Genomic DNA, 22,669 nt, shown 5'->3' with positions numbered 1-22,669 from the left:
AGTTGAGTTTTTACCAAAAAGTTATATTTTGGTTTCATCTGACCATATGACATTCTCCCAATCCTCTTCTGGATCATCCAAATGCACTCTAGCAAACTTCAGACGGGCCTGGACATGTACTGGCTTAAGCAGGGGGACACGTCTGGCACTGCAGGATTTGAGTCCCTGGCGGCGTAGTGTGTTACTGATGGTAGGCTTTGTTACTTTGGTCCCAGCTCTCTGCAGGTCATTCACTAGGTCCCCCCGTGTGGTTCTGGGATTTTTGCTCACCGTTCTTGTGATCATTTTGACCCCACGGGGTGAGATCTTGCGTGGAGCCCCAGATCGAGGGAGATTATCAGTGGTCTTGTATGTCTTCCATTTCCTAATAATTGCTCCCACAGTTGATTTTTTCAAACCAAGCTGCTTACCTATTGCAGATTCAGTCTTCCCAGCCTGGTGCAGGTCTACAATTTTGTTTCTGGTGTCCTTTGACAGCTCTTTGGTCTTGGCCATAGTGGAGTTTGGAGTGTGACTGTTTGAGGTTGTGGACAGGTGTCTTTTATACTGATAACAAGTTCAAACAGGTGCCATTAATACAGGTAACGAGTGGAGGACAGAGGAGCCTCTTAAAGAAGAAGTTACAGGTCTGTGAGAGCCAGAAATCTTGCTTGTTTGTAGGTGACCAAATACTTATTTTCCAGAGGAGATCTGCATGGAGGAATGGGCCAAAATACCAGCAACAGTGTGTGAAAACCTTGTGAAGACTTACAGAAAACGTTTGACCTGTGTCATTGCCAACAAAGGGTATATAACAAAGTATTGAGAAACTTTTGTTATTGACCAAATACTTATTTTCCACCATAATTTGCCAACAATGTGATTTTCTGGATATTTTTTTCTCATTTTGTCTGTCATAGTTGACGTGTACCTATGATGAAAATTACAGGCCTCTCTCATCTTTTTAAGTGGGAGAACTTGCACAATTGGTGGCTGACTAAATACTTTTTTTCCCCACTGTAGCATATTTCTATTTGAACGTTCCAAAACGTTTCGTCCTGCTGAACGCGCCCCCAGGTTGTTAGCTATAGCTAGCTAATGAGGTAACATGACTGAACAAGGTGTAGCCTAAACAAATGGTTATCGGTCCGGTCTGGAAGTAGCCTAGTTTTAAAACAGTAGGCGATATGTTTTATGAATGTAAAATGTGGCCCGCCAATGCACGATAGAAAGAAAAAAAACATAGCGCCGGTATTATGGGTAATATCTTTTGAACGGTAAGAATCAAGCTGTTTTCTCTGAGGAAAAGAGGGAGACTTGGATAGTACATTGGCTACAGAACCTGCCTACGAAATGCAGTTGGGAATGTGCGGGGGTTGGGCGTGACTTTTCTATATTCAAGGGAGAGAAAAGCATAGCTACACTGTTATTTTAATTTAAACTTAATGCTGCTTTTGCTTTTACCTTCTTAAAGCAGCTTGTGTTTCTTAAACCAGGCAAAGGGTATCTAACTAGAAGGCTGGTGGTGACTGGTTAGCTACGGGGAAGCAAGACAGTCGCCTGCACGATGTGTATAATTGAGGCCTGAGCCGGAGTGGAGCCTGTCTGCCCACACTCATTGCTTGCTCCCCTGCAGCTCACCAGCTGATGTAGGCTAGGCTGTGTGTGCCGGGTCCTTCCCACTGCTGAACAGAACTACGCTGTGCATCTGTGCTACTAATATTAATTGTGATTTTTACTGAAAAGCTCTACAAAACACTCTTGTCCAGTCCACTTTGTATTCAGATTTTAGTCACAGAGATAATTTCGTCTTGTCTTAGTTTAATCAACTGAAATTACAAATAATTTACATTTAGTTATAGTTTTTCTGGGACTATTTAGTCAGTTATAGTCTCGTCAATTGCCAGTGAAAAATAGGTGTTTAACTAATATTTTAGTCACTATTTTTGTTGACGATTAACACTGGTCTGTTGTCATCGCACTCAGCCATGCAGCATGCAGGCAGACGGGCAGCCAGCCAGCCAGACAGACAAGCAGACAGAGAAACCTGCTTCAGCCCTTCCCACACCCACGTCAGGACATTCAGTAGGCTACGAATACACACACACTGATTCCATTGACTAGGCTAATTCCACTTGTGTGCCGACAGTGGCGACACACAGTGACAAAGACATGCTCTGTCCTCAATGGTTATCTAGAGGGATCTGTAGAGGGTAGAAGCTGTTGTCTCATACATAGTCACACAGACACATTCTACAGCGTTGCTGATCACAGCTCTGACATCATGCAGTGATTAGGGGGCGTAGGTAGAAGTTGACCCTAACCACTGACATAGGATCATATTATGTAATGGTTTTCTAATGGTAAAGGTTAGGATTGGGGGATAGGATCTGATCTTAGATCTGTGGTTGAGGGCAACTTCTACCTATGTGGGAGCTAGCGGTTAGCATTATAGCAGTGTTAGCTGTATGTATGTATGGACCGACCTGTCGGAAGGAGAGAAGGACAGGTGCTCCTCACACATCTCTCCCTCTAACCCGAGGCTGCTCCAACTACTGCTGTTCCCATTGCTGCAAGAGACAAGACCAACGCTCAACATTGGTAACATACACACACCCTGATCATAACCCTGTCCATTACTCTGATCCTAGCAATGACACTAACCCTGAACCTACAAACCCTAACCTGCTTCAACTACTGCTGTTCCCATTGCTGTGGGGGAGACAACAGTTCAACACTGGGCACACACACAGTCTCATGCGTGGGAATCACTTTGGTCAAGCCGGTTCATAACTGACCTGATTGATCTTTCGTACCAGACAAAAACAACTGCTTTAAAGTATTACATGATCCATCTCAATGTGAGGCTCATACAATAGTTTTGGTCCTGAAAAAACTTTCAATCAAAGCAACAACTGATGACTGCCTAATGATGTCAGATGAGATCACTGCATGCAAGTCTTCACTTGTGAATTCCACTAGCAACTGGTGAATTCCACACCACAACACACTGTAGAGCCGACAAGGTGAAAAATCTGTTGATGTACCCTTGAGCAAGGCGCCGTACTACTATGGCTGACCCTGTAAAACAACAGATTTCAAATCAAATCACATTTTATTTGTCACATTCGCCGAATACAACAGGTGTAGACCTTACTGTGAAATGCTTACTTACAAGCCCTTAACCAACAATGCAGTTCAAGAAATAGAGTTAAGAAAATATTTACTAAATAAACTAAAGTAAAAAATTAAATTAAAAGTAACACAAGGAAATTACATAACAACAACGAGGCTGTATACAGTCAACATGCGGGGGTACAGATTAGTCGAGGTAATTTGTACATGTAGGTAGGGGTAGAGTGACTACGCATAGATAATGAACAGCGAGCAGCAGCAGTGTAAAAACAAAGGGGGGGGGGGGGGGGGGGTGATGTCATTGTAAATAGTCCAGGTGGCCATTTTATTAATTGTTCAACAGTCTTATGGCTTGGGGGTAGAAGCTGTTAAAGAGCCTTTTGGACCTAGACTTGGCGCTCCGGTACCGATTGCCGTGCGGTAGCAGAGAGAACAGTCTATGACTTGGGTGACTGGAGTCTTTGACCATATTTTGGGCCTTCCTCTGACACCGCCTAGTATATAGGTCCTGGATGGCAGGAAGCTTGGCCCCAGTGATGTACTGGGCCGTACGCACTACCCTCTGTAGCGCCTTACGGTTGGATGCCGAGCAGTTGCCATACCAGGCGGTGATGCAACAGGTCAGGATACTCTCGATGGTGCAGCTGTATAACTTTTTGAGGATCTGGGGACCCATGCCAAATATTTTCAGTCTCCTGAGGGAGAAAAAGGCATTGTCGTGCCCTCTTCACGACTGTCTTGGTGTGTTTGGACCATGATAGTTAATTGGTGATGTGGACACCAAGGAACTTGAAACTCTCGACCGCCTCGACTACAACCCCGTCGATGTTAACGGGGGCCTGTTCGGCCCTCTTTTTCCTATAGTCCACGATCAGCTCCTTTGTCTTGCTCACACTGAGGGGGAGGTTGTTGTCCTGGCACCACACGGCCAGGTCTCTGACCTCCTCCCTATAGGTTGTCTCATCGTTGTCGGTGATCAGGCCTCCCACTGTTGTGTCGTCAGCAAACTTAATGATGGTGTTGGAGTCGTACTTGGCCACGCAGTCGTGGGTGAACAGGGAGTACAGGAAGGGACTAAGCACGCACCCCTGAGGGGCCCCAGTGTTGAGGATCAGCGTGGCAGATGTGTTGTTGCCTACCCTTACCACCTGGGGGTGGCCCGTCAGGAAGTCCAGGATCCAGTTGCAGAGGGAGGTGTTTAGTCCAAGGGTCCTTAGCTTAGTGATGAGCTTTGTGGGCACTATGGTGTTGAACGCTGCACTGTAGTCAATGAACAGCATTCAGTGTGGAGGGGGGGCAGTGTGGAGTGCGATTGAGATTGAGTCATCTGTGGATCTGTTGGGGCGGTATGTGAATTGGAGTGGGTCTAAGGTTTCCGACATGATGGTGATGATGTGAGCCATGAACAGCCTTTCAAAGAACTTCAACACTAACGACATGAGTGCTACGGGGTGGTGATCATTTAGGCAGGTTACCTTCGCTTTCTTTGGGCACAGGGACTATGGTGGTCTGTTTGAAACATGTAGCTATTACAGACTCTGTCAGGGAGAGGTTGAAAATGTCAGTGAAGACACTTGCCAGTTGGTCCGTGCATGCTTTGAGTACACGTCCTGGTAATCTGTCTGGCCCCGCGGCTTTGTGAATGTTGACCTGTTTAAAGGTCTTGCTCACATCGGCTACGGAGGGCGTGATCACACAGTCGTCTGGGAACAGCTGGTGCTCTCATGCATGCTTCGTTGTTGCTTGCCATCGAAGCGAGCATAAAAGGCATTTCGCTCATCAGGTAGGCTTGCGTCACTGAGCAGCTCGTGGCTGGGTTTCCCTTTGTAGTCCGTAATAGTTTGCAAGCCCTGCCACTTCCGACGAGCGTGTATTGACGCTTTGCCTGTTTGATGGTTCGTCTGAGGGCATAGTGGGATTTCTTATAAGCGTCCGGATTAGTGTTCCGCTCCTTGAAAGTGGCAGCTCTAGCCTTTAGCCATGGCTTCTGATTGGGATATGTACAGTGGGGAGAACAAGTATTTGATACACTGCCGATTTTGCAGGTTTTCCTACTTACAAAGCATGTAGAGGTCTGTAATTTTTATCATAGGTACACTTCAACTGTGAGAGACGGAATCTAAAACAAAAATCCAGAAAATCACATTGTATGATTTTTAAGTAATTAATTTGCATTTTATTGCATGACATAGGTATTTGATCACCTACCAACCAGTAAGAATTCAGGCTCTCACAGACCTGTTAGTTTTTCTTTAAGAAGCCCTCCTGTTCTCCACTCATTACCTGTATTATCTGCACCTGTTTGAACTCGTTACCTGTATAAAAGACACCTGTCCACACACTCAATCAAACAGACTCCAACCTCTCCACAATGGCCAAGACCAGAGAGCTGTGTAAGGACATCAGGGATAAAATTGTAGACCTGCACAAGGCTGGGATGGGTTACAGGACAATAGGCAAGCAGCTTGGTGAGAAGGCAACAACTGTTGGCGCAATTATTAGAAAATTGAAAAAGTTCAAGATGACGGTCAATCACCCTCGGTCTGGGGCTCCATGCAAGATCTCACCTCGTAGGGCATCAATGATCATGAGGAAGGTGAGGGATCAGCCCAGAACTACACGGCAGGATCTGGTCAATGACCTGAAGAGAGCTGGGACCACAGTCTCAAAGAAAACCATTAGTAACACACTATGCCGTCATGGATTAAAATCCTGCAGCGCACGCAAGGTCCCCCTGCTCAAGCCAGCGCATGTCCAGGCCCGTCTGAAGTTTGCCAATGACCATCTGGATGATCCAGAGGAGGAATGGGAGAAGGTCATGTGGTCTGATGAAACAAAAATAGAGCTTTTTGGTCTAAACTCCACTCGCTGTGTTTGGAGGAAGAAGAAGGATGAGTACAACCCCAAGAACACCATCCAAACCGTGAAGCATGGAGGTGGAAACATCATTCTTTGGGGATGCTTTTCTGCAAAGGGGACAGGACAACTGCACCGTATTGAGGGGAGGATGGATGGGGCCATGTATCTCGAGATCTTGGCCAACAACCTCCTTCCCTCAGTAAGAGCATTGAAGATGGGTCGTGGCTGGGTCTTCCAGCATGACAACGACCCGAAACACACAGCCAGGGCAACTAAGGAGTGGCTCCGTAAGAAGCATCTCAAGGTCCTGGAGTGGCCTAGCCAGTCTCCAGACCTGAACCCAATAGAAAATCTTTGGAGGGAGCTGAAAGTCCGTATTGCCCAGTGACAGCCTCGAAACCTGATGGATCTGGAGTAGGTCTGTATGCAGGAGTGGGCCAAAATCTCTGCTGCAGTGTGTGCAAACCTGGTCAAGACCTACAGGAAACATATGATCTCTGTAATTGCAAACAAAGGTTTCTGTACCAAATATTAAGTTCTGCTTTTCTGATGTATCAAATACTTATGTCATGCAATAAAATGCAAATTAATTACTTAAAAATCATACAATGTGATTTTCTGGATTTTTGTTATTCCGTCTCTCACAGTTGAAGTGTACCTATGATCAAAAGTACAGCCCTCTACATGCTTTGTAAGTAGGAAAACGTGCAAAATCGGCAGTGTATCAAATACTTGGTCTCCCCACTGTATGTACGGTCACTGTGGGGACGACATCGTCGATGCACTTATTGATGAAGCCGGTGACTGAGGTGGTACAGTGCCTTGCAAAAGTATTCAGCCCCCTTGGCGTTTTTCCTATTTTGTTGCATTACAACCTGTAATTTAAATTGATTTTTATTTGGATTTCATGTAATGGACATACACAAAATAGTCCAAATTGGTGAAGTGAAATTTAAAAAATAACTTGTTTCAAAACATTCTAAAAAATAGATAACGGAAAGGTGGTGCATGCATATGTATTCACCCCCTTTGCTATGAAGCCCCTAAATAAGATCTGGTGCAACCAATTACCTTCAGAAGTCACATAATTAGTTAAATAAAGTCCACCTGTGTGCAATCTAAGTGTCACATGATCTGTCACATGATCTCAGTGTATATACACCTGTTCTGAAAGGCCCCAGAGTCTGCAACACCACAAAGCAAGGGGCACCACCAAGCAAGCGGCACCATGAAGACCAAAGAGCTCTCCAAACAGGTCAAGGACAAAGTTGTGGAGAAGTACAGATCAGGGTTGGGTTATAAAACAATATCCGAAACTTTGAACATCCCACGGAGCACCATTATTAAAAAATTGAAAGAATATAGCACCACAACAAACCTGCCAAGAGAGGGCCGCCCACCAAAACTCACAGACCAGGCAAGGAGGGCATTAATCAGAGAGGCAACAAAGAGACCAAAGATTACCCTGAAGGAGCTGCAAAGCTCCACAGCGAAGATTGGTGTATCTGTCCATAGGACCACTTTAAGCCATCCCCTCCGGCGCCATCACTGCACCTATCCGACAATATACAGTGCATTCGGAAGGTATTCAGACCACTTGACTTTTTCCACATTTTGTTACGTTACAGCCTTATTCTAAAATAGATTAAATTGTTTTTTCCTTCAGTCTATACACAATACCCCATAATGACAAAGCAAAAACAGGTTTTTAGACATTTTTGCAAATGTATTACAAATAACAAATGGAAATAGAACATTTACATAAGTATTCAGGCCAAAGAGTTCAATCTTGGTTTCATCAGAGCAGATAATCTTGTTTCTCTCCTTTAGGTGCCTTTTGGAAAACTCCAAGCAGGCTGTCATGTGCCTTTTACTGAGAAGTGGCTTCCGTCTGGCCACTCTACAATAAAGGCCTGATTTGGTGGAGTGCTGAAGAGATGGTTGGTCTTCTGGAATGTTCTCCCATCACCACAGAGGAACTCTGGAGCTCTGCCAGAGTGACCATCGGGTTCTTGGTCACCTCCCTGACCAAGGCCCTTCTCCCCCGATTGCTCAGTTTGGCCAGGCGGCCAGCTCTAGGAAGAGTCTTGGTGGTTCCAAACTTCTTCCATTTAAGAATGATGGAGGCCACTGTGTTCTTGGGGACCTTCAATACTGCAGACATTTTTTTGGTACCATTCCCCAGATCTGTGCCTCGACACAATCCTGTCTCGGAGCTCTATGGACAATTCCTTTGACCTCATGGCTTGGTTTTTGCTCTGACATCCACTGTCAACTGTGAGACCTTATATAGACAGGTGTGTGCCTTTCCAAATCATGTCCAATCAATTGAATTTACCACAGGTGTACTCCAATCAAGTTGTAGAAACATCTCAAGGATGAGCAATGGAAACAGGATGCATGCACCTGAGCAAAAGGTCTCATAGCAAAGAGTCTGAATACTAATGTAAATACATTTCTGTTTTTTATATATACTGGAGTTGCTTACCAAAACAAAATTCAATGTTCCTGAGTGGCCTGGTTACAGTTTTCACTTAAATCGGCTTGAAAATATATGGCAAGACTTGACAATGTCTGTCTAGCAATGATCAACAACTAACTTGACAGAGCTTGAAGAAATTTAAAAATAATAATGTGCAAATATTGTACAATCCAGGTGAGCAAAGCTCTTACATACTTACCCAGAAATACTCACAGCTGTGATCACTGCCAAAGGTGATTTAACATGTATTGACTCAGGGGTGGGAATACTTATGTAAATTAGATATTTCTGTATTTTATTTTCAATAAATTTGCACACACACACAAAAAAAACTGTTTTCACTTCGTCATTGTGGGGTATTGTGTGTAGATTGATGAGGATTTTTATTTATTTAATCAATTTTAGAATAAGGCTGTAACGTAACAACATGTGAAAAAGGTCAAGGGGTCTGAATACTTTCCGAATGCACTGTATGTATTTTTTTGTTTTGTTAAATTGGCCCTGATTATCAGGCTGGCTAGAACCTGCACACTGTGCACTCTGGTATGTAAAGAATGATGTGGAGACCTAAAAATAGCTCCACCAATATCAATTAGTTAATGAATGGGTCTCCGCAGCTGTGGTTTATGAGAGTGGTATGGTGAGAGGTCGTTAAGAAGTCAATCAGTTCTTCCAGGGTTTGAAAACCTTTACAATGGAGCCTTTCCTTTCCTGAGTTATCTAGTTTATTTGTTGACAGTTGGAAAAGTATTTTGAAAGGAGACAGGCTAATGAATTACAAATGGTAGAGGGACTTTGTTCCTGTGGAAACGGCCTGGGGCAGAGAGAGAAAGGCTGCTACAGACACACCTTTAGAAAATATTATGATACCTTCAAAATAACTAGTTGTTCTCCTCACACATTCTCCCATTCAGTATCTGGGGAGAAGTGTACATGTTGACTGGGTCTGCTTCCATAGAGATATCAGGCTGAGCCAGGGAACATCAACAACTATCCTCCCACCCTGAGACTAGAGACTGGGTGAGACCACGTCACTCTCAGAGCATTACACTAGATTCACTAACAGACCAGTATCTGTGTGTGTGTTTCTATCAGAAAGGAAAAGCCATGTATCTCTTAAAAGTTATATTTTATCCTTATGATGCACTAACTCAAACAATCTCAGCAGAACTTGGCATTAAAACGGCAATTTAAATTCTAGAACAACATTGGCACAAGGAGAGACTATATGTAATGTAATATTTGCTCAAATCAGAGATAATTGTTTCTTGGCAACAGAGGGTCCTAGAGGTTTCCAAACTACACATTCTGCTGGTCGTGACCTAAGGTGACCTCACGTCATCCAGCAGCCATCTGACAGAGAACATGGAGAAACCCGTCTTGTACTGATTTCAACTCAGTCTCACAGCATCAAACCACCTAATCATCAATCACCACAGTCATCTTAAAACGACATGGGAAACGCCATTTGACCTCTTGATTGAAAAATACATATATTTCTCATTGGCAGTGTAGCCAAAGCGGTGATGACTGACTTGCCTTCATTAGTTTCAGCATTCATTTAAAGGCTGAATGCCACAACCATGGTCTAAAGCTCTACTCACTTATATATCAATCCATCTGTGGACATTGAGCATGGGTTAGAGTCATTCGCTTGTGTGAGAGAGTGTGAAACAGAAAACAGTGCTCAAAGACATGAAAGAAGTGTTTCAAGAGGAGAATCATTAGTCAACTAATCTAGACTAGATCTATCTAATGTAGCCTTCAGAGAAACTAATAGAACAGAGCAGATTAGTTTGATACTACATGATGTTCTGTGTGTTCCCTACCTGTCGCTGAGGTGCAGGAAGCTACTGGTCTCGTCAGGGTGTTCATCCTCAAAGCTGAGGTTGGACCAGCTGCCCAGACTGTCGTCTCCCACACTCAGACTGAGCTGCTGGGACACCGTGGACTCTGTGGCCTCCCTGCCTGGAGAGCTACCACAGGGACATGGAGAAAGGGACCCAGACACATGAATAAAGATACAGATATATAATCTTTCTACAGAGAGATACAGTTCATAATACTACCAACATTAGGGACTGAGAGAAATATAGTTAGTAATCAAGATGGTGGACCTCTTCTTGACTCCTTTACTATTGTTGTGTAATCTGGTCAAGTACAAAATTGTGAAAATGATGGACTCTTCAATTAGATGGTGCGTCACAATAATTTGTCAAACCCTTACATATTACTAAGCATCAGGGTTAACCATAAGGAAATCCATGTGAACAGTCTTGGAATCTTATGGGGCTTGACTCATCATGTGGTTGCTCTCCACAACATTACGGCTAGTCACAGAGTGGTGGTGTCGTGTCTTACACAGACTTTGTCATAATGTATTTGTACCTGAGGTTGCCGGTCTGGCATGCGTTGGACAGCACAGACGTCATGATCTCTGCGGTCAGACTCTCGGCAAAGCTGGGCCCGTCGTGTCCGATCCCGCTGTCTGCGTTCAGGCTGGTGTTGCTCAGCTCTCGTTTCGCCCCCTCCATTGCCGTAGTGACGATCTCCTCTGCGAACACTGCCCTGCGGTCCAGATCGATGTGGATCTCAGGGATCTCCAGGCCACACACCCCCACCTCCCCGTCCGGCCTCCTCCTCTGGCCTGCTCCTGCCCCAAGGTGGTGCTGCCTGCTAGGCCGCGAGCAGAACGGACACTCACTGACCTGTAATAACAAACAACATGAATACTCAATAACTGTATATTACAAAAATGGGTGGGTGCTAGAGCCTCATAAGTAATCCATAGAAAACAATGTCTGTGACACTTCCTGACCTGGCAGTATCGGCAGGTTGTCTCCCCCAGTGCAGAGCCCACTGCTCCCCCCTCAGACGGCCTCTCAGAGAGGGAGTGTCTGTCTGGACCCTGCTGGGCTGGGTGTCCGGCCGAGGCCAGGCCCATCTCCAGCGTGTCGTCCACTATCTTCCTGGCATAGTGCTCCATGACCTGCAGAGACAAACACTGGGAATTGGAGCAAGCTGAAGTCTGATGCTACAATGAAATGATGATAACATGAATCAGACTCTTGTTAATTGAATGTGTACATGTTTTAACAGTATCTTTCTCTACTCAAATAAAAATATGAACTAAACCAAACTGACCTGCATGACTCCACTGCTGCAGCCTCCGTCGTACAGGCTGCCTGTGCTTTGGTACTGCCTGCTCTTTCCCTCCTTCGCCAGCAGGGGGCATGAAAAGGAGTTCCTGATCAGGTTCCCTGCCATTTCCTCCAGCTTGAATTTCTTATACAGACACGAGTCAGTCAGGGACTTGGGTAGTCTGACCGACGACACACAGAGTTTGCGTGTGACGTCACAGGTGATGTTGTACGCCAACGACTCTGCGAAGTTCACCAGCTCCATGTACTCCCTCTGGCTCCCATCATCAGAGTCGCTGGAAGGAGATCCCACTCTCCCTGCTTCGTCCCTGGGTACAGACGGCTCAGCGTTGGGCCCCCTGCAGCCATCCTGGTGGAGCCTCCTGGAGGAGTGGTGCCTAGAGGAGGAGGAGGGTCTCTTCTTCATGTTGCGGGCAGCATGGGCCAGGCCCAGTTTGATGGAGCGGTAGGCCAGACGGCTGGCATACTGATCCAGGACCAGCTCTCTGCTGCCTCCCTCTTTCTTCAACACCCTGATGAGGTAGCCAGCGTACTCATCTGTCACACTTTCACAGCTGGGGTAGTCAGAGGACAGGCCAGAGCTGGGGGTAGAGGTGGAAGTTGATGGGTGGAGGACAGAGGAGAGGAGGTCACCAGACCACTGTTCAGCCAGACGACCCACCCTGCAGCCCCTGCTGTGTTCACTGGGCTGGGGTTGGTTGTGGTGGTGAGGGCATTCCCCTGACCAGTCCTGGCTGGCTCGTTTGACTGCTCTGTGACGACACTTTCCTGACCCCATCAACCTCTTCACGTCGCTGATCACCTCTCCCGCTACCTCACCAGCGTAGATCCACAGCGTGTTCAGGGTCTGCTCCGAGAACTGGGCCACGCTGTCTCTCCTCTCCTCCACCGTCCTCCTACCTCCATCCTCCACTCCTCCCAGGGTGTCCATCTCTGTCGCCATGGAGACGATGTGGCACGCCAGGCGCTCTGCGTAATGGAGGGCTCCCTTGTCGGCCATCTTGTGTCCTCCAAACAAGAGGTTGAGTTCTGGCTGCGGACGGTTTCCTGTCTCGGTTCCAGAGTTAAGCCCTTCTACTCCACCCTCTTCCTCCTCTTCCTCGTTCCCGTCTGCCTCCTCAGACAGAGACCTCATCAGTTTGAGCATGAAGTCAGCCTTGTCCATCTCAGAGGGAGACTCTTTGGGCTCAGGCCCTGGCTGGTAGTGGGGGGTGGGAGGAGGGGTGGCGGGAGAGAACTCCTTGGCCAGTTTGCCTTTCAGCTTCTTGGAGAACTGCTTGATCTGCTTCTCCTGGGACACCTCGCTGGGCTGCTGGGGGGTGGAGGGGGGCGTACCAGGGGTCCCATTGGACTTGCGACCAGGGCTGGGAACCATCTCCTCGCCAGGGGCCATCTTTCTGCCTTCCCGGCCGTCCATCTCCAACCATGGCACCTCTAGAGTGTCCTTCATCATCACAGGCCGGGTCTCTGAGACTGCTCTGCTGGTCCTGGAGCCTGACTCACAGGTCACTCTCACTGGGTTCTGAGAAGGAGGGTGGAGAGATGAGAGGGAGGTCTGGTCAGTGACACTACCCTCCTGTCCGGATGGAGGTCCCTGACCAACAATGGCTTTAGAAAGGAAGTCAGCACAGTCATCCACCTTCTTCTTCATCTTTGTCGCAGTCATCAGCTCACACGCTTCACTCACTATCATATCCACCATGTTGCCAGAGAAGTTGTGAAAGGGGGTCTTTGGCAGCAGGTCAGTCTGTGTGGCAGCAGTAGAATCAGAGGAGGCTGTGGTCACCATTCTGCTCTCTGAGCTGCAGCTCCTCTTGGGGCTGGTCTGGGAGGTATGGGCCAGGCTGGTCTTACACTGACAGATCTCCTCTGAGTCGTGGAAGAGGGAGATGGCCTGGCCTGCCTGGGGGACAGGTACACAGCTGGCCATCCCAGACACACAGAACAGAGCCTTCTTCACAGTACAGCCATTGTCCCCTGACGGACCTGGGCCTTCCTCGGCAGGGTTAGCCTGGTGGTCGGCAGCAGTACTGCAGGTAGTGTGTGTGTCGTCAGCGCTGACGTAGAATATGTTGTCCAGAGAGACACTGATGGCTGCCTGGGTGGTGAAGGCCACGTCAGCCTGGGACAGTTCGATGAAGGCCTCCTGGAGGACAGACTCAGAGAGGTCTGAGGCATAGGAGGATACCACCTCCTCATCGTCCTCCTCCCCCAAGCCGAAGGACCGGTCACTGGGGGTGAGGGGGGTGGAGGGGTGAGAGAACTGACACACTTCCATCATCCCCTCATACACCAGCTCCTCCGCCAGGTCAGCGGCGAACTCAGTCACGGTGCTGTTGAACATCTGCTTCTTCACCGTGAGGAAGTCCTTCAGAGCGCCCGACACTGCTTCTCCCACCAGGAACCCAGCCAGCCCGTTGATGGCCCGTTCCTTCAGGACGTAGGCGCGGCGCATTCCGATCTCCTGGAAGGCCATCTGAAAGACGGAAGTGGTGAGTTTGGCGGCCAGGTGGCAGAGGGTGGTGGTGCAAGAGGACACTCCCTTCTGCAGGTCTCTCAGAGCGCTGCCCAGACTCATCTCTACCAAGTCTGTGGCAAACCTCTGGATGCCGTCCTTCAGAGACTGGGGCTGCTGCTGCAGCTTGGAGACAGTCACCGTCTCCTGGATCTCAGACAGCTTCATGATGTGTCCAGACTGGTTCTGGAACTCCTTGTGACAGACACAGCTCAGGTTCTTGTTGTCGTTGATGTCCACAGGAGACTGGTAGCCACACACGGAGCCCAGGATCTCCTTGGACAGACTGCTGGCAAAGTCTGAGTAAGTCTTGTAGAGGGAACACAGGTCCTGGGGTTTCTTTAGCTCTGACTCGTCTCCTCCATCTCCCTCGGTCTTCCAGAAGTAATCCAGAGCTCCATCTCCCAGAGGGCTGAAGGCTGAGGAGCTGACGGGGCTGAACAGAGGACCTCCACTCTCCTCACAGGAGGTCCGGGCCGGCCGGGGGGAGTCAGGGGATCCATATGGAGAGCTGGGGGGGAGGGGGCTTCTGAGCGGGGTGGGTTTCTTCACATTCGCAGGGAGGCTGCGATGGTCGAACCGGTGGGGGTTCATGGTGGAACAGCTTCGGGACACTTTCTTGGACCCTGACTTGCCAGTACCAGAGTACTTCTTCTTCTGGTCTGGGCCGGTAATGGTAACAGAGGAAGTCGGGTCTAAAGGCAGGGTGAGTGTACAGCTCTCTGAGCTCAGCTCGTCTAGGTCGTCAAACTGGTCAAAGCTGTCGAAGAACTCGCTGACCTCAGAGTCAGAGTCCTCCACTCTGTCCGTCGGCCCCCCGGGGATCTGAGGAATGTCCAGTGTCGCTTTGAGACTTTTCTGGTAGCCAACCTCATCTAGGAAGATGATTGGACTAGGGCTGGAGCCGTCCGACTCCTCTGATTCGCTGACAGGGCGTGTGGGGGAGGGGAGCCGGGCTCTAGGGCTGCAGAGGGTCCACTGGGAGTCTGCCCCTCTGGAGCACTGTACGGTAACGGACACCTCTGGGGGAGACCTGCGATTGGTTGAGGACTTCCTGTGGGCAGAGCTGATTATGATCCTGGAGCCTGATAGGTCCTTGTCTCTCTTGTGGGCAGGGACTGTCTGGGAGGCCACATCACGCTGGTTACCATGGAGATAAGCGCCATCGGCTAGGGAGAGAGGAGAGAGGGAGATAGAGAGTGGGGGGTAAATGTTTCGGTCTTAATTTAGTTAACACTTCAGGATATGCAACAATAAGTGAACACATCATGCTCTATGGAACATCCCTCTACATAGAGTTGTGATGAACCTACAGTTGTTATTCTCTCCAGTGTCCTCCTCCTCTAGGTGTTCCAGAGCGGTGACGAAGTCGTCTTCAATGGAAGACACAGACTGGTTGGTGTCATCGTCCTCCGGCTGGCAGGGTTCAGCCGTGCCCTTGTGGAGGGCCTGGAGATCCAGGGCATAGCGGACCCCCGCAGCATAACGCCCTAGCAGGCCCACCAACACACCAACAATGGCCTGGCTGGGGTTGGAGCTGTGTCTTAGAACACACACTGTTTTTAGCGAGCACTGCTGTGTAGGAGAGAAGAAACAGTCAGAGTTTGCTGACTGCCTGGTACAGTCGTTTATTCTTACTGCCAAGGGACAATTAGCAGTTCTGCAGACTGTCAGCGCCTGCCAAGACTCGCTAATCATCTGAGTCTTTGGCTTTGGAAACTCACAGGAATTCACACAGGAGTTCTCTTTCCTTCGGTCTGTGTCTTACAGAGAGAGAGGGGCTCTACTGGGACAGCCTTGTTATGTCTGCATGTCTGATTGTGGTCTGATGTGTTGTTGTATTTGTAGAATAGAACACTCAGTGTCACTTCTGTCTTGACCACCATGGGTTGAGAGGCTCAGTTTTAGTTGCACTGCCTGTCTGTATATCTGTATGTCACACACACTGTAACCACAACGCTGCAGAGCCAGACTGAACACTAGCACAGACACATGGGACCAGGCAGGACAATGTGGCAATCACTGGTGAGAAAAGGAGCAACCACACTAACCCAGACATCTGTACACCTGGCTAGGTTCAACAGGGTGAAAACACAGAATCTCTCAGGCCTTTGCGCGCAGCCTGAGTAATGTCCTATGAATCAGCTTCAAAACTATATTGAACTCTTATTTACCTGTGAAATACTGTATTTCCTCTGAAGCAGTCTATAGACCTGAGAAACACAGTCTTTGACCCTTTTACCAATTAAAAACGTCCTCCTCTCCTCTCATGTCTACCTGTGTAGTAGAGTCCCTACTGTCGGCTGGTCTCCTGCTGTCCTTCAGTAGCAGCACCTCTTCGTTCCTCAGGCTTGTAACGTGGGGAGACCTCAGCAGCTCCGCCAGGTCCCCTGGGAGAGACGACAGGGCCTGGGGACGGGGACAGAACATCACACAAATAATACATTAATAACGCATCACTTAAAGGGGCAATCAGCAGTTGCTACATACATTTCTGGACTTATAGAATTATATGTACCTCTTGAAGAATATAACTTATAAATAAATGCCTCATGAGCTTAGTTCAACTGTCCCCCATCAGAACCCAAAATATAAGCTTGTTTAACTCCAATGTTTGTAAACAAAGTAAATGTAAACAAACACTATAGCTTCAAAACATGGTTCAAACTATAATTTTCATTTCATGGATGGTCAGTCCTTGCATCCACAACTCTGTCTATGAATTTGAGAGTGGTTACGTTTCATCTCTCAGCTTTTTACCGAAACACACTGTTATTGTTTCTACTGCTGAGTGCTGCTTTAATAACACATTCATTGAACTCCAGAAGAGTCAGAGCTGGTGCAGTAAGTCTCACCTGTAGAGTTAGATCCTCCCCTTCAGAGTGGCCAGGCAAACACACAAAATGGATCTGAGGGAAGAAAGGGACAAGTCAGGGAAATCCTCAAAATCATGAAGTCATAATCAAAGCGTGTGTGTGTGTGTTGTGATACACACCTCAGTCAGGCGTGGTGTGTCTCTGGTCTGTAGCTCTAGTCCCATGCTGCACAGCTCCTTCCTGTTCCTCAGAAGGCTCTTCACACACTGAGGCCCGCTGTCACGCACCGTCTACACCATACACACAATTAGAGGTTAGCTCAGGTTTCACACATGCACAACCTCACACACAGCACCAGGTTATCAAAAATGAAATGAATTCAATCAATCGATCAGTCAATCAATGAATCATAATATGGCAGTCTGACTCTAACCTCTTTCCTGATGGAGGCTCTGGTCCTGAGAGGAACTCCTCGGATACGGGCACAGGCGTCCATGGCAATAAAGGCTGGGCGTGGTGGACTAGCCACTCACCTGTAGAAGGAGAAAGAGAGGGGAAGGAGAGAGAGGTGGGAAAGAGGGAGAGATGGAGAATGAGATGACGCCAAATTAAATTTGATTTCATTCAATTCTGATTTACTGATAAGAATGAAAAACAGTGATCCTATTGCAAGTACGGCTGCAAAGGGAGGGGATTTCAAGGATTTTATGTAAAGACATCTAGTCGCCCATTTGGGTACTTCAGAATATCACAGGTATCTGTAATAATCTCTGGCCCTCTGTGTGGCCTTAGCACATGTAAAATCTACATTGAGTATACCAAACATTAGGAACACCTTCCTAATATTGAGTTGCACCCCACCTCTTTTGCCCTCAGAACAGCCTCAATAGTTGAAAGAGTTGCAGAGTTAATTGAAAATAATGCCATTGCTGATCAGATGCTTTTTTCATTAATTAGGCTATTTTCTCTTGAACCATATGGTCTATATACTAGAAATACATGAATAATATATGAATACTATATATGAATACATTTTTTTTAAAGTTATACAAATATAAATTACCAAAGTTACAATAGATTTCCATAGATTCTGTTAATGACCAAATTTACTTAAGATTCACGTAACTTTGGTAAATTAGCGGTAGCTTTGCAACCCTTACTGCAAGGGAGCCCTGCTTGCAGGTGTCTTCTATGAAATTTCACAGAGATATTTCAGCTTTCGTCACACCACAGTAGAGTTTCTCAGTACTGCTGTACGTTGGTTAGATGGACTTGCAGTATGTCTAGTTAGAGATGTTATCTCCACTCATAAGGTGTGAGACTGACACTGGCCAACATATGTTTTCTGTAGCTGCTACGTGCTACTCTGCATCACAGCCTAAACCACAGTTTTGTAGCAAGATACTGCGATAGAAGATGACTGTTCATCCATCCACTCAACACAAAATAGTGAGATAGGCCTATGTTAGACTCACCGATGATAAGACCAAAGAGTTTCTAAACCCAGAGGCCCAACATCGCAATACCTCCGGGAACACTTCGCAAAGCAGACTCGACAGACCAGACCGGTGTTTGGGTCAATGAGAGAAGTGAAACATTCTTCCATAGTTGTTAATTTTCTCGATTTTTAAAGGCACAACCTAGATTCGAGCCAATGTCTTAAGTAACGGAACATGTTATTACTCCAACCTCATGAAAGTGACAAACTGACATGTTTACATTTTTGTCAAAAAAATACGTTCTATTGAAGGAGTGCCTTTGATTTGACTGCATGCACATGCACAGTTTGGCGCGACACAACCCGATTAGACCCGATGCCGTGTTTCCATGAATGAGCTTAGCTAGCTAACGTCGCCATGATATCGACTACAAGCGTGATCGGGGATTTCTACTGGAAAAGCAGTTTCTAGGCATCTTCATACAAAACCCTCTTTGATAAGACTCAGTCTTCATCCACTCTCAACACAAACCCTAATCATAACAGGAAGTCAGCTGTAGAGGTTAAGAGGTTAGATGTACCACAGCACAACCCCAGTCACCTCAGTAAGACAAACACTGGTGGAGATTAACTGAACTGATGCACTCAAACAAACACTCAGATTAAGTTAAATAAATTCAGAGATCATAAAAGCAGATATTCTTCGATCAGTTTTTCAGCAGCCTTAGATGTTGGCCTAGTCACTATGTCTGATGTCCTCCTTCAGGCTCCAGGCCAGCATGGACGATCAAACGGCGGTAGAGAGAACAGGGGTTTGGACCCGGAAGGTGAACACTAACCCAGGGCAGGAGAAACACACTTGGTAAGCATGACAGAGCAGCTAAAGACAGCAAAAATATTTACAGTGAGCGAGGAAGAAAGTTTCCCAAGAAATGTGAGCTGTTCTTTGAGGTGCTGTCCAAAGCAGCTGGTTGAGTCGGAGTCTAGACGGCCAGTCTTTGATAGGATGCCTGTCCTCTATGGGAACCAACCAGGGGAAATACTGAACACTCTCTCTCTCTTCCTCTGCTGTCCCAGGACCTCCTGGTCTCTTGGCTGCTTTGGTGGGGTTTTCAGAAACAACAACGCAAGCTGTTACCGGCTAACCTCAGCTATGTTCTGCTATGCACTGACCCCAATACTGTGAGCATAGAAATGCAGCTCGAACTAGGAAGTCTAGTTTTGCGTGACTGCCACACAGCAGCAAACTAACAGGCCTCTCTGTCTCTATTACAATGTTGCAAGTTGTATTTTCTCCTGATGGTTTTGATGATGCTCAGTTCATGTGTCCTATACCATGGCATTTTAGTAACACATTTTTTAACATTTAGGCTTATAAGCATACTCAAATCATAGACTTTGCACAATAAGCTAATGTAGAGACCATGTCAAACTGTTGGGATATGGCGAAATAGAAACGACCTATACTACAGGTTCTTAGGGTCTCTGTAAGCAGCTTAGCCTTATGAGATGCAGCAGCACAACAATCTACCTTGGCAGGAATTGTGTAAAGGCTCAAAATAGGTCTTTGAGGCGTTTCAGCATGAATGTGTGGCTATGTGGGCAAATTGGTAAACAGGGGGTGAGGAACGCCGTAGCACACAGAAGTGAAACTACAGCTGACTATTCAGATAACCTTTTTCAGTAGACCATACATCTTTACAACTAGGTAATACACAAGACAAAAACAAACAGGACAATAAAAGATCTGGCCCGCATGGAGAGCTCCTATCCTGCAGCTGTTGTTGGTGTAGCTAACGTTAGCTACATCATAACCTGCTGGGCTGATTCTAGGAACTGCATTCAATAGCCTACTGAAAATAGGGGGAGTGGTAGCTAGCTACTTTTGCTAGCAATCTTTTATTAGCTAGCTATTGGGTGGGTTACATTAAAGCTCGATTCAAGATCAAGCTGGAAAATAAAGACTAACGTTATTGTATAGCAATCTCATAGTTGGTATTGATTCACATTGTATGAGGTGGTGACAGGCCTATGTCGCATCCGCATTATACAGTAGCTACCTTATGTGCTATGAAACCGTCCATAACCGCCTGTGTGGCTGACCATAACAAACAAGCAAGCCAGCTGATCAAGCAACGAGCTAACGTTAGAATTCGCTCCAAATACGTTCGACTAGTAAACAACTTTCTAACTTCTCTTTCAGGAATAGCTGTTGCCATATAGCTAGCTAGGTAACTGCAAACAACAAGCATATATTATGGCAGGCCATAATTTACGGCCAGTGTCGCATTTTCACAGAGGAAATGGAAATGTATTATTTGACGGTCCCATTCGTTGTGACATCCCAACATAGCAGTAACGTTAGTCGTCACATGTTGGTTTAATATCGACTCTGTGAAAATCAATCACATATCTTAGCTACCTAGCTAGCTAGCCAAGTGTCAACAAGCTAGCTTAAGCGTATTGACTAGTTAACTAGCTAGGCTAACTGTCAAACATTGTAGCTAGTTAGCAACGGACCTCGGCCCACTGTCATTATGCTAGCTAGCTGGCGTTAACATATACAAAACAATTGTCCCCTCATATTATTAAATAATGACTATACAATCATGTATCGTCAATTCACCACACACATGGTCTTACAACCCACCCCCACTCCTGATATTCTCACCGTTTAGCAAGTGTTGGATTTGTAGCTAGCTAGATGATATTCCACTGACTGACAGTTAATTCCATGAAAACGAGACTGATTCAGGCAGTAGTAATCACTCACTGAGCTCTGCTTTCCCTCGGCGACGGAGAAGCACAGCCAGAGTAGTCGATTGCGTGAAATCCACAGAAATATATAATTAGTACTAAGAATACAAATTACTTATATTTCTATGGTTATATCTGAGAAAAGATGCCATGCCAACCATACACAATTCCGGTCAATTAAAGTGTTCTATATCAAGTACAGATTGTTTGTGAGGCCTGGGTGTCTTCAGCAATAGATTGGAAGTAGGCTACCCCATCCACAGAGGCTAAATGCTTTAGTGCCTATTGACAATAGGCCTAGAAATTCAAACGGCTGTGGTGTCTGCAGCGAAAGGAGGCAGACATTGATGTAGAGCAGAGCGCCGCGAGTTATTGAGAGCTACATCCCGAGGGGTTCGTGCTGATTGTATGGAGATTGTGACAGCAGGTTAAATGGCGTCCCTAGACAAGGCAAGAACTAGATGTATGTCAGGAGAAGTGCAGTACTATCATAAGGAGAGTTATACTTGGAATACGGAGGAGGAATGGAGGGAAAAAGAGAGGCAGAGGAGGTCTAAGAGAGAGAGGAAGAGGGTGAGCTTGAGTCAGTTAAAAATGGTGGGAAAAAGGGAGATGGTTTGTTAAAGAAGAATGGTAGAAAGTGTAAGCAGAGTGAGTGGCTGGAGTCCTCAAAGCTCATCACTAAGCTAAGGACCCTGGGACTAAACACCTCCCTCTGCAAGTGGATCCTGGACTTCCTGACAGGCCGCCCCCCAGGTGGTAAGGGTAGGTAACAACACATCTGCCATCAGGGGTGCGTGCTTAGTCCCCTCCTGTACTCCCTGTTCACTCATGACTGCATGGCCAGACACGACTCCAACACCATCATTAAGTTTGCCGACGACACAACAGTTGTAGGCCTGATCACCGACAATGATGAGACAGCCTATAGGGAGTAGGTCAGAGACCTGGCCGTGTGATGCCAGGATAACAACCTCTCCTTCAACGTGATCAAGACAAAGGAGATGATTGTGGACTACAGGAAAAAAAAGAGGACAGAGCACGCCCCCATTCTCATCGACGGGGCTGTAGTGGAACAGGTTGAGAGCTTCAAGTTCCTTGGTGTCCACATCACTAACAAACGATCATGGTCCAAACACACCAAGACGGTCGTGAAGAGGGCACGACAAAGCCTATTCCCCCTCAGGAGGAATCCTGAGTCCTCAGATCCTCAAAAAGTTCTACAGCTGCTCCATCGGGAGCATCCTGACTGGTTGCATCACCGCCTGGTATGGCAACTGGTATCGCCTGGTATCGACATCCGATCCTCGTTTGTTAAGTCTAATGACACTGCTGGTCCTGCTCACACTGCCCTACCCTATGCTTTGACTTCTTTCTCCCCTCTCTCTCCAGATAAAATCCTGCGACTTGTGACTGCAGGCCGCCCAACAACCTGCCCGCTTGACCCCATCCCCTCCTCCCTTCTCCAGACCATCTCCGGTGACCTTCTCCCCTACCTCACCTCGCTGATCAACTCATCCTTGACCG

The 22,669-nt window shown here is 46.9% G+C and overlaps 1 protein-coding gene across 1 annotated transcript in view; it reads right to left on the bottom strand.

Annotated features, from left to right (window-relative positions):
- The window catches only part of LOC311129769 (A-kinase anchor protein 11-like), a 34,098-nt gene extending 12,957 nt beyond the window's left edge, over window positions 1-21,141 (bottom strand). Inside the window, exons 1-11 of the mRNA XM_084162206.1 lie at window positions 21,057-21,141; window positions 17,381-17,480; window positions 17,127-17,237; window positions 16,987-17,040; window positions 16,409-16,540; window positions 15,445-15,706; window positions 11,600-15,300; window positions 11,274-11,444; window positions 10,844-11,163; window positions 10,285-10,431; window positions 2,466-2,549 (exon numbers count right to left, since the gene is read on the bottom strand). Coding sequence (XP_084018332.1) covers window positions 2,466-2,549; window positions 10,285-10,431; window positions 10,844-11,163; window positions 11,274-11,444; window positions 11,600-15,300; window positions 15,445-15,706; window positions 16,409-16,540; window positions 16,987-17,040; window positions 17,127-17,237; window positions 17,381-17,443 — 5,045 coding nt within the window. The 5' untranslated portion in view covers window positions 17,444-17,480; window positions 21,057-21,141. The remainder of the gene's footprint in view (window positions 1-2,465; window positions 2,550-10,284; window positions 10,432-10,843; window positions 11,164-11,273; window positions 11,445-11,599; window positions 15,301-15,444; window positions 15,707-16,408; window positions 16,541-16,986; window positions 17,041-17,126; window positions 17,238-17,380; window positions 17,481-21,056) is intronic.
- Window positions 21,142-22,669: the final 1,528 nt, after the last annotated feature.

The sequence above is a fragment of the Coregonus lavaretus genome, assembly GCF_964263955.1.
Source record: "Coregonus lavaretus genome assembly, chromosome: 5".
Taxonomy (NCBI): Eukaryota; Metazoa; Chordata; class Actinopteri; order Salmoniformes; family Salmonidae; genus Coregonus; species Coregonus lavaretus.
This window is presented reverse-complemented; position numbering and strand designations above follow the sequence as displayed.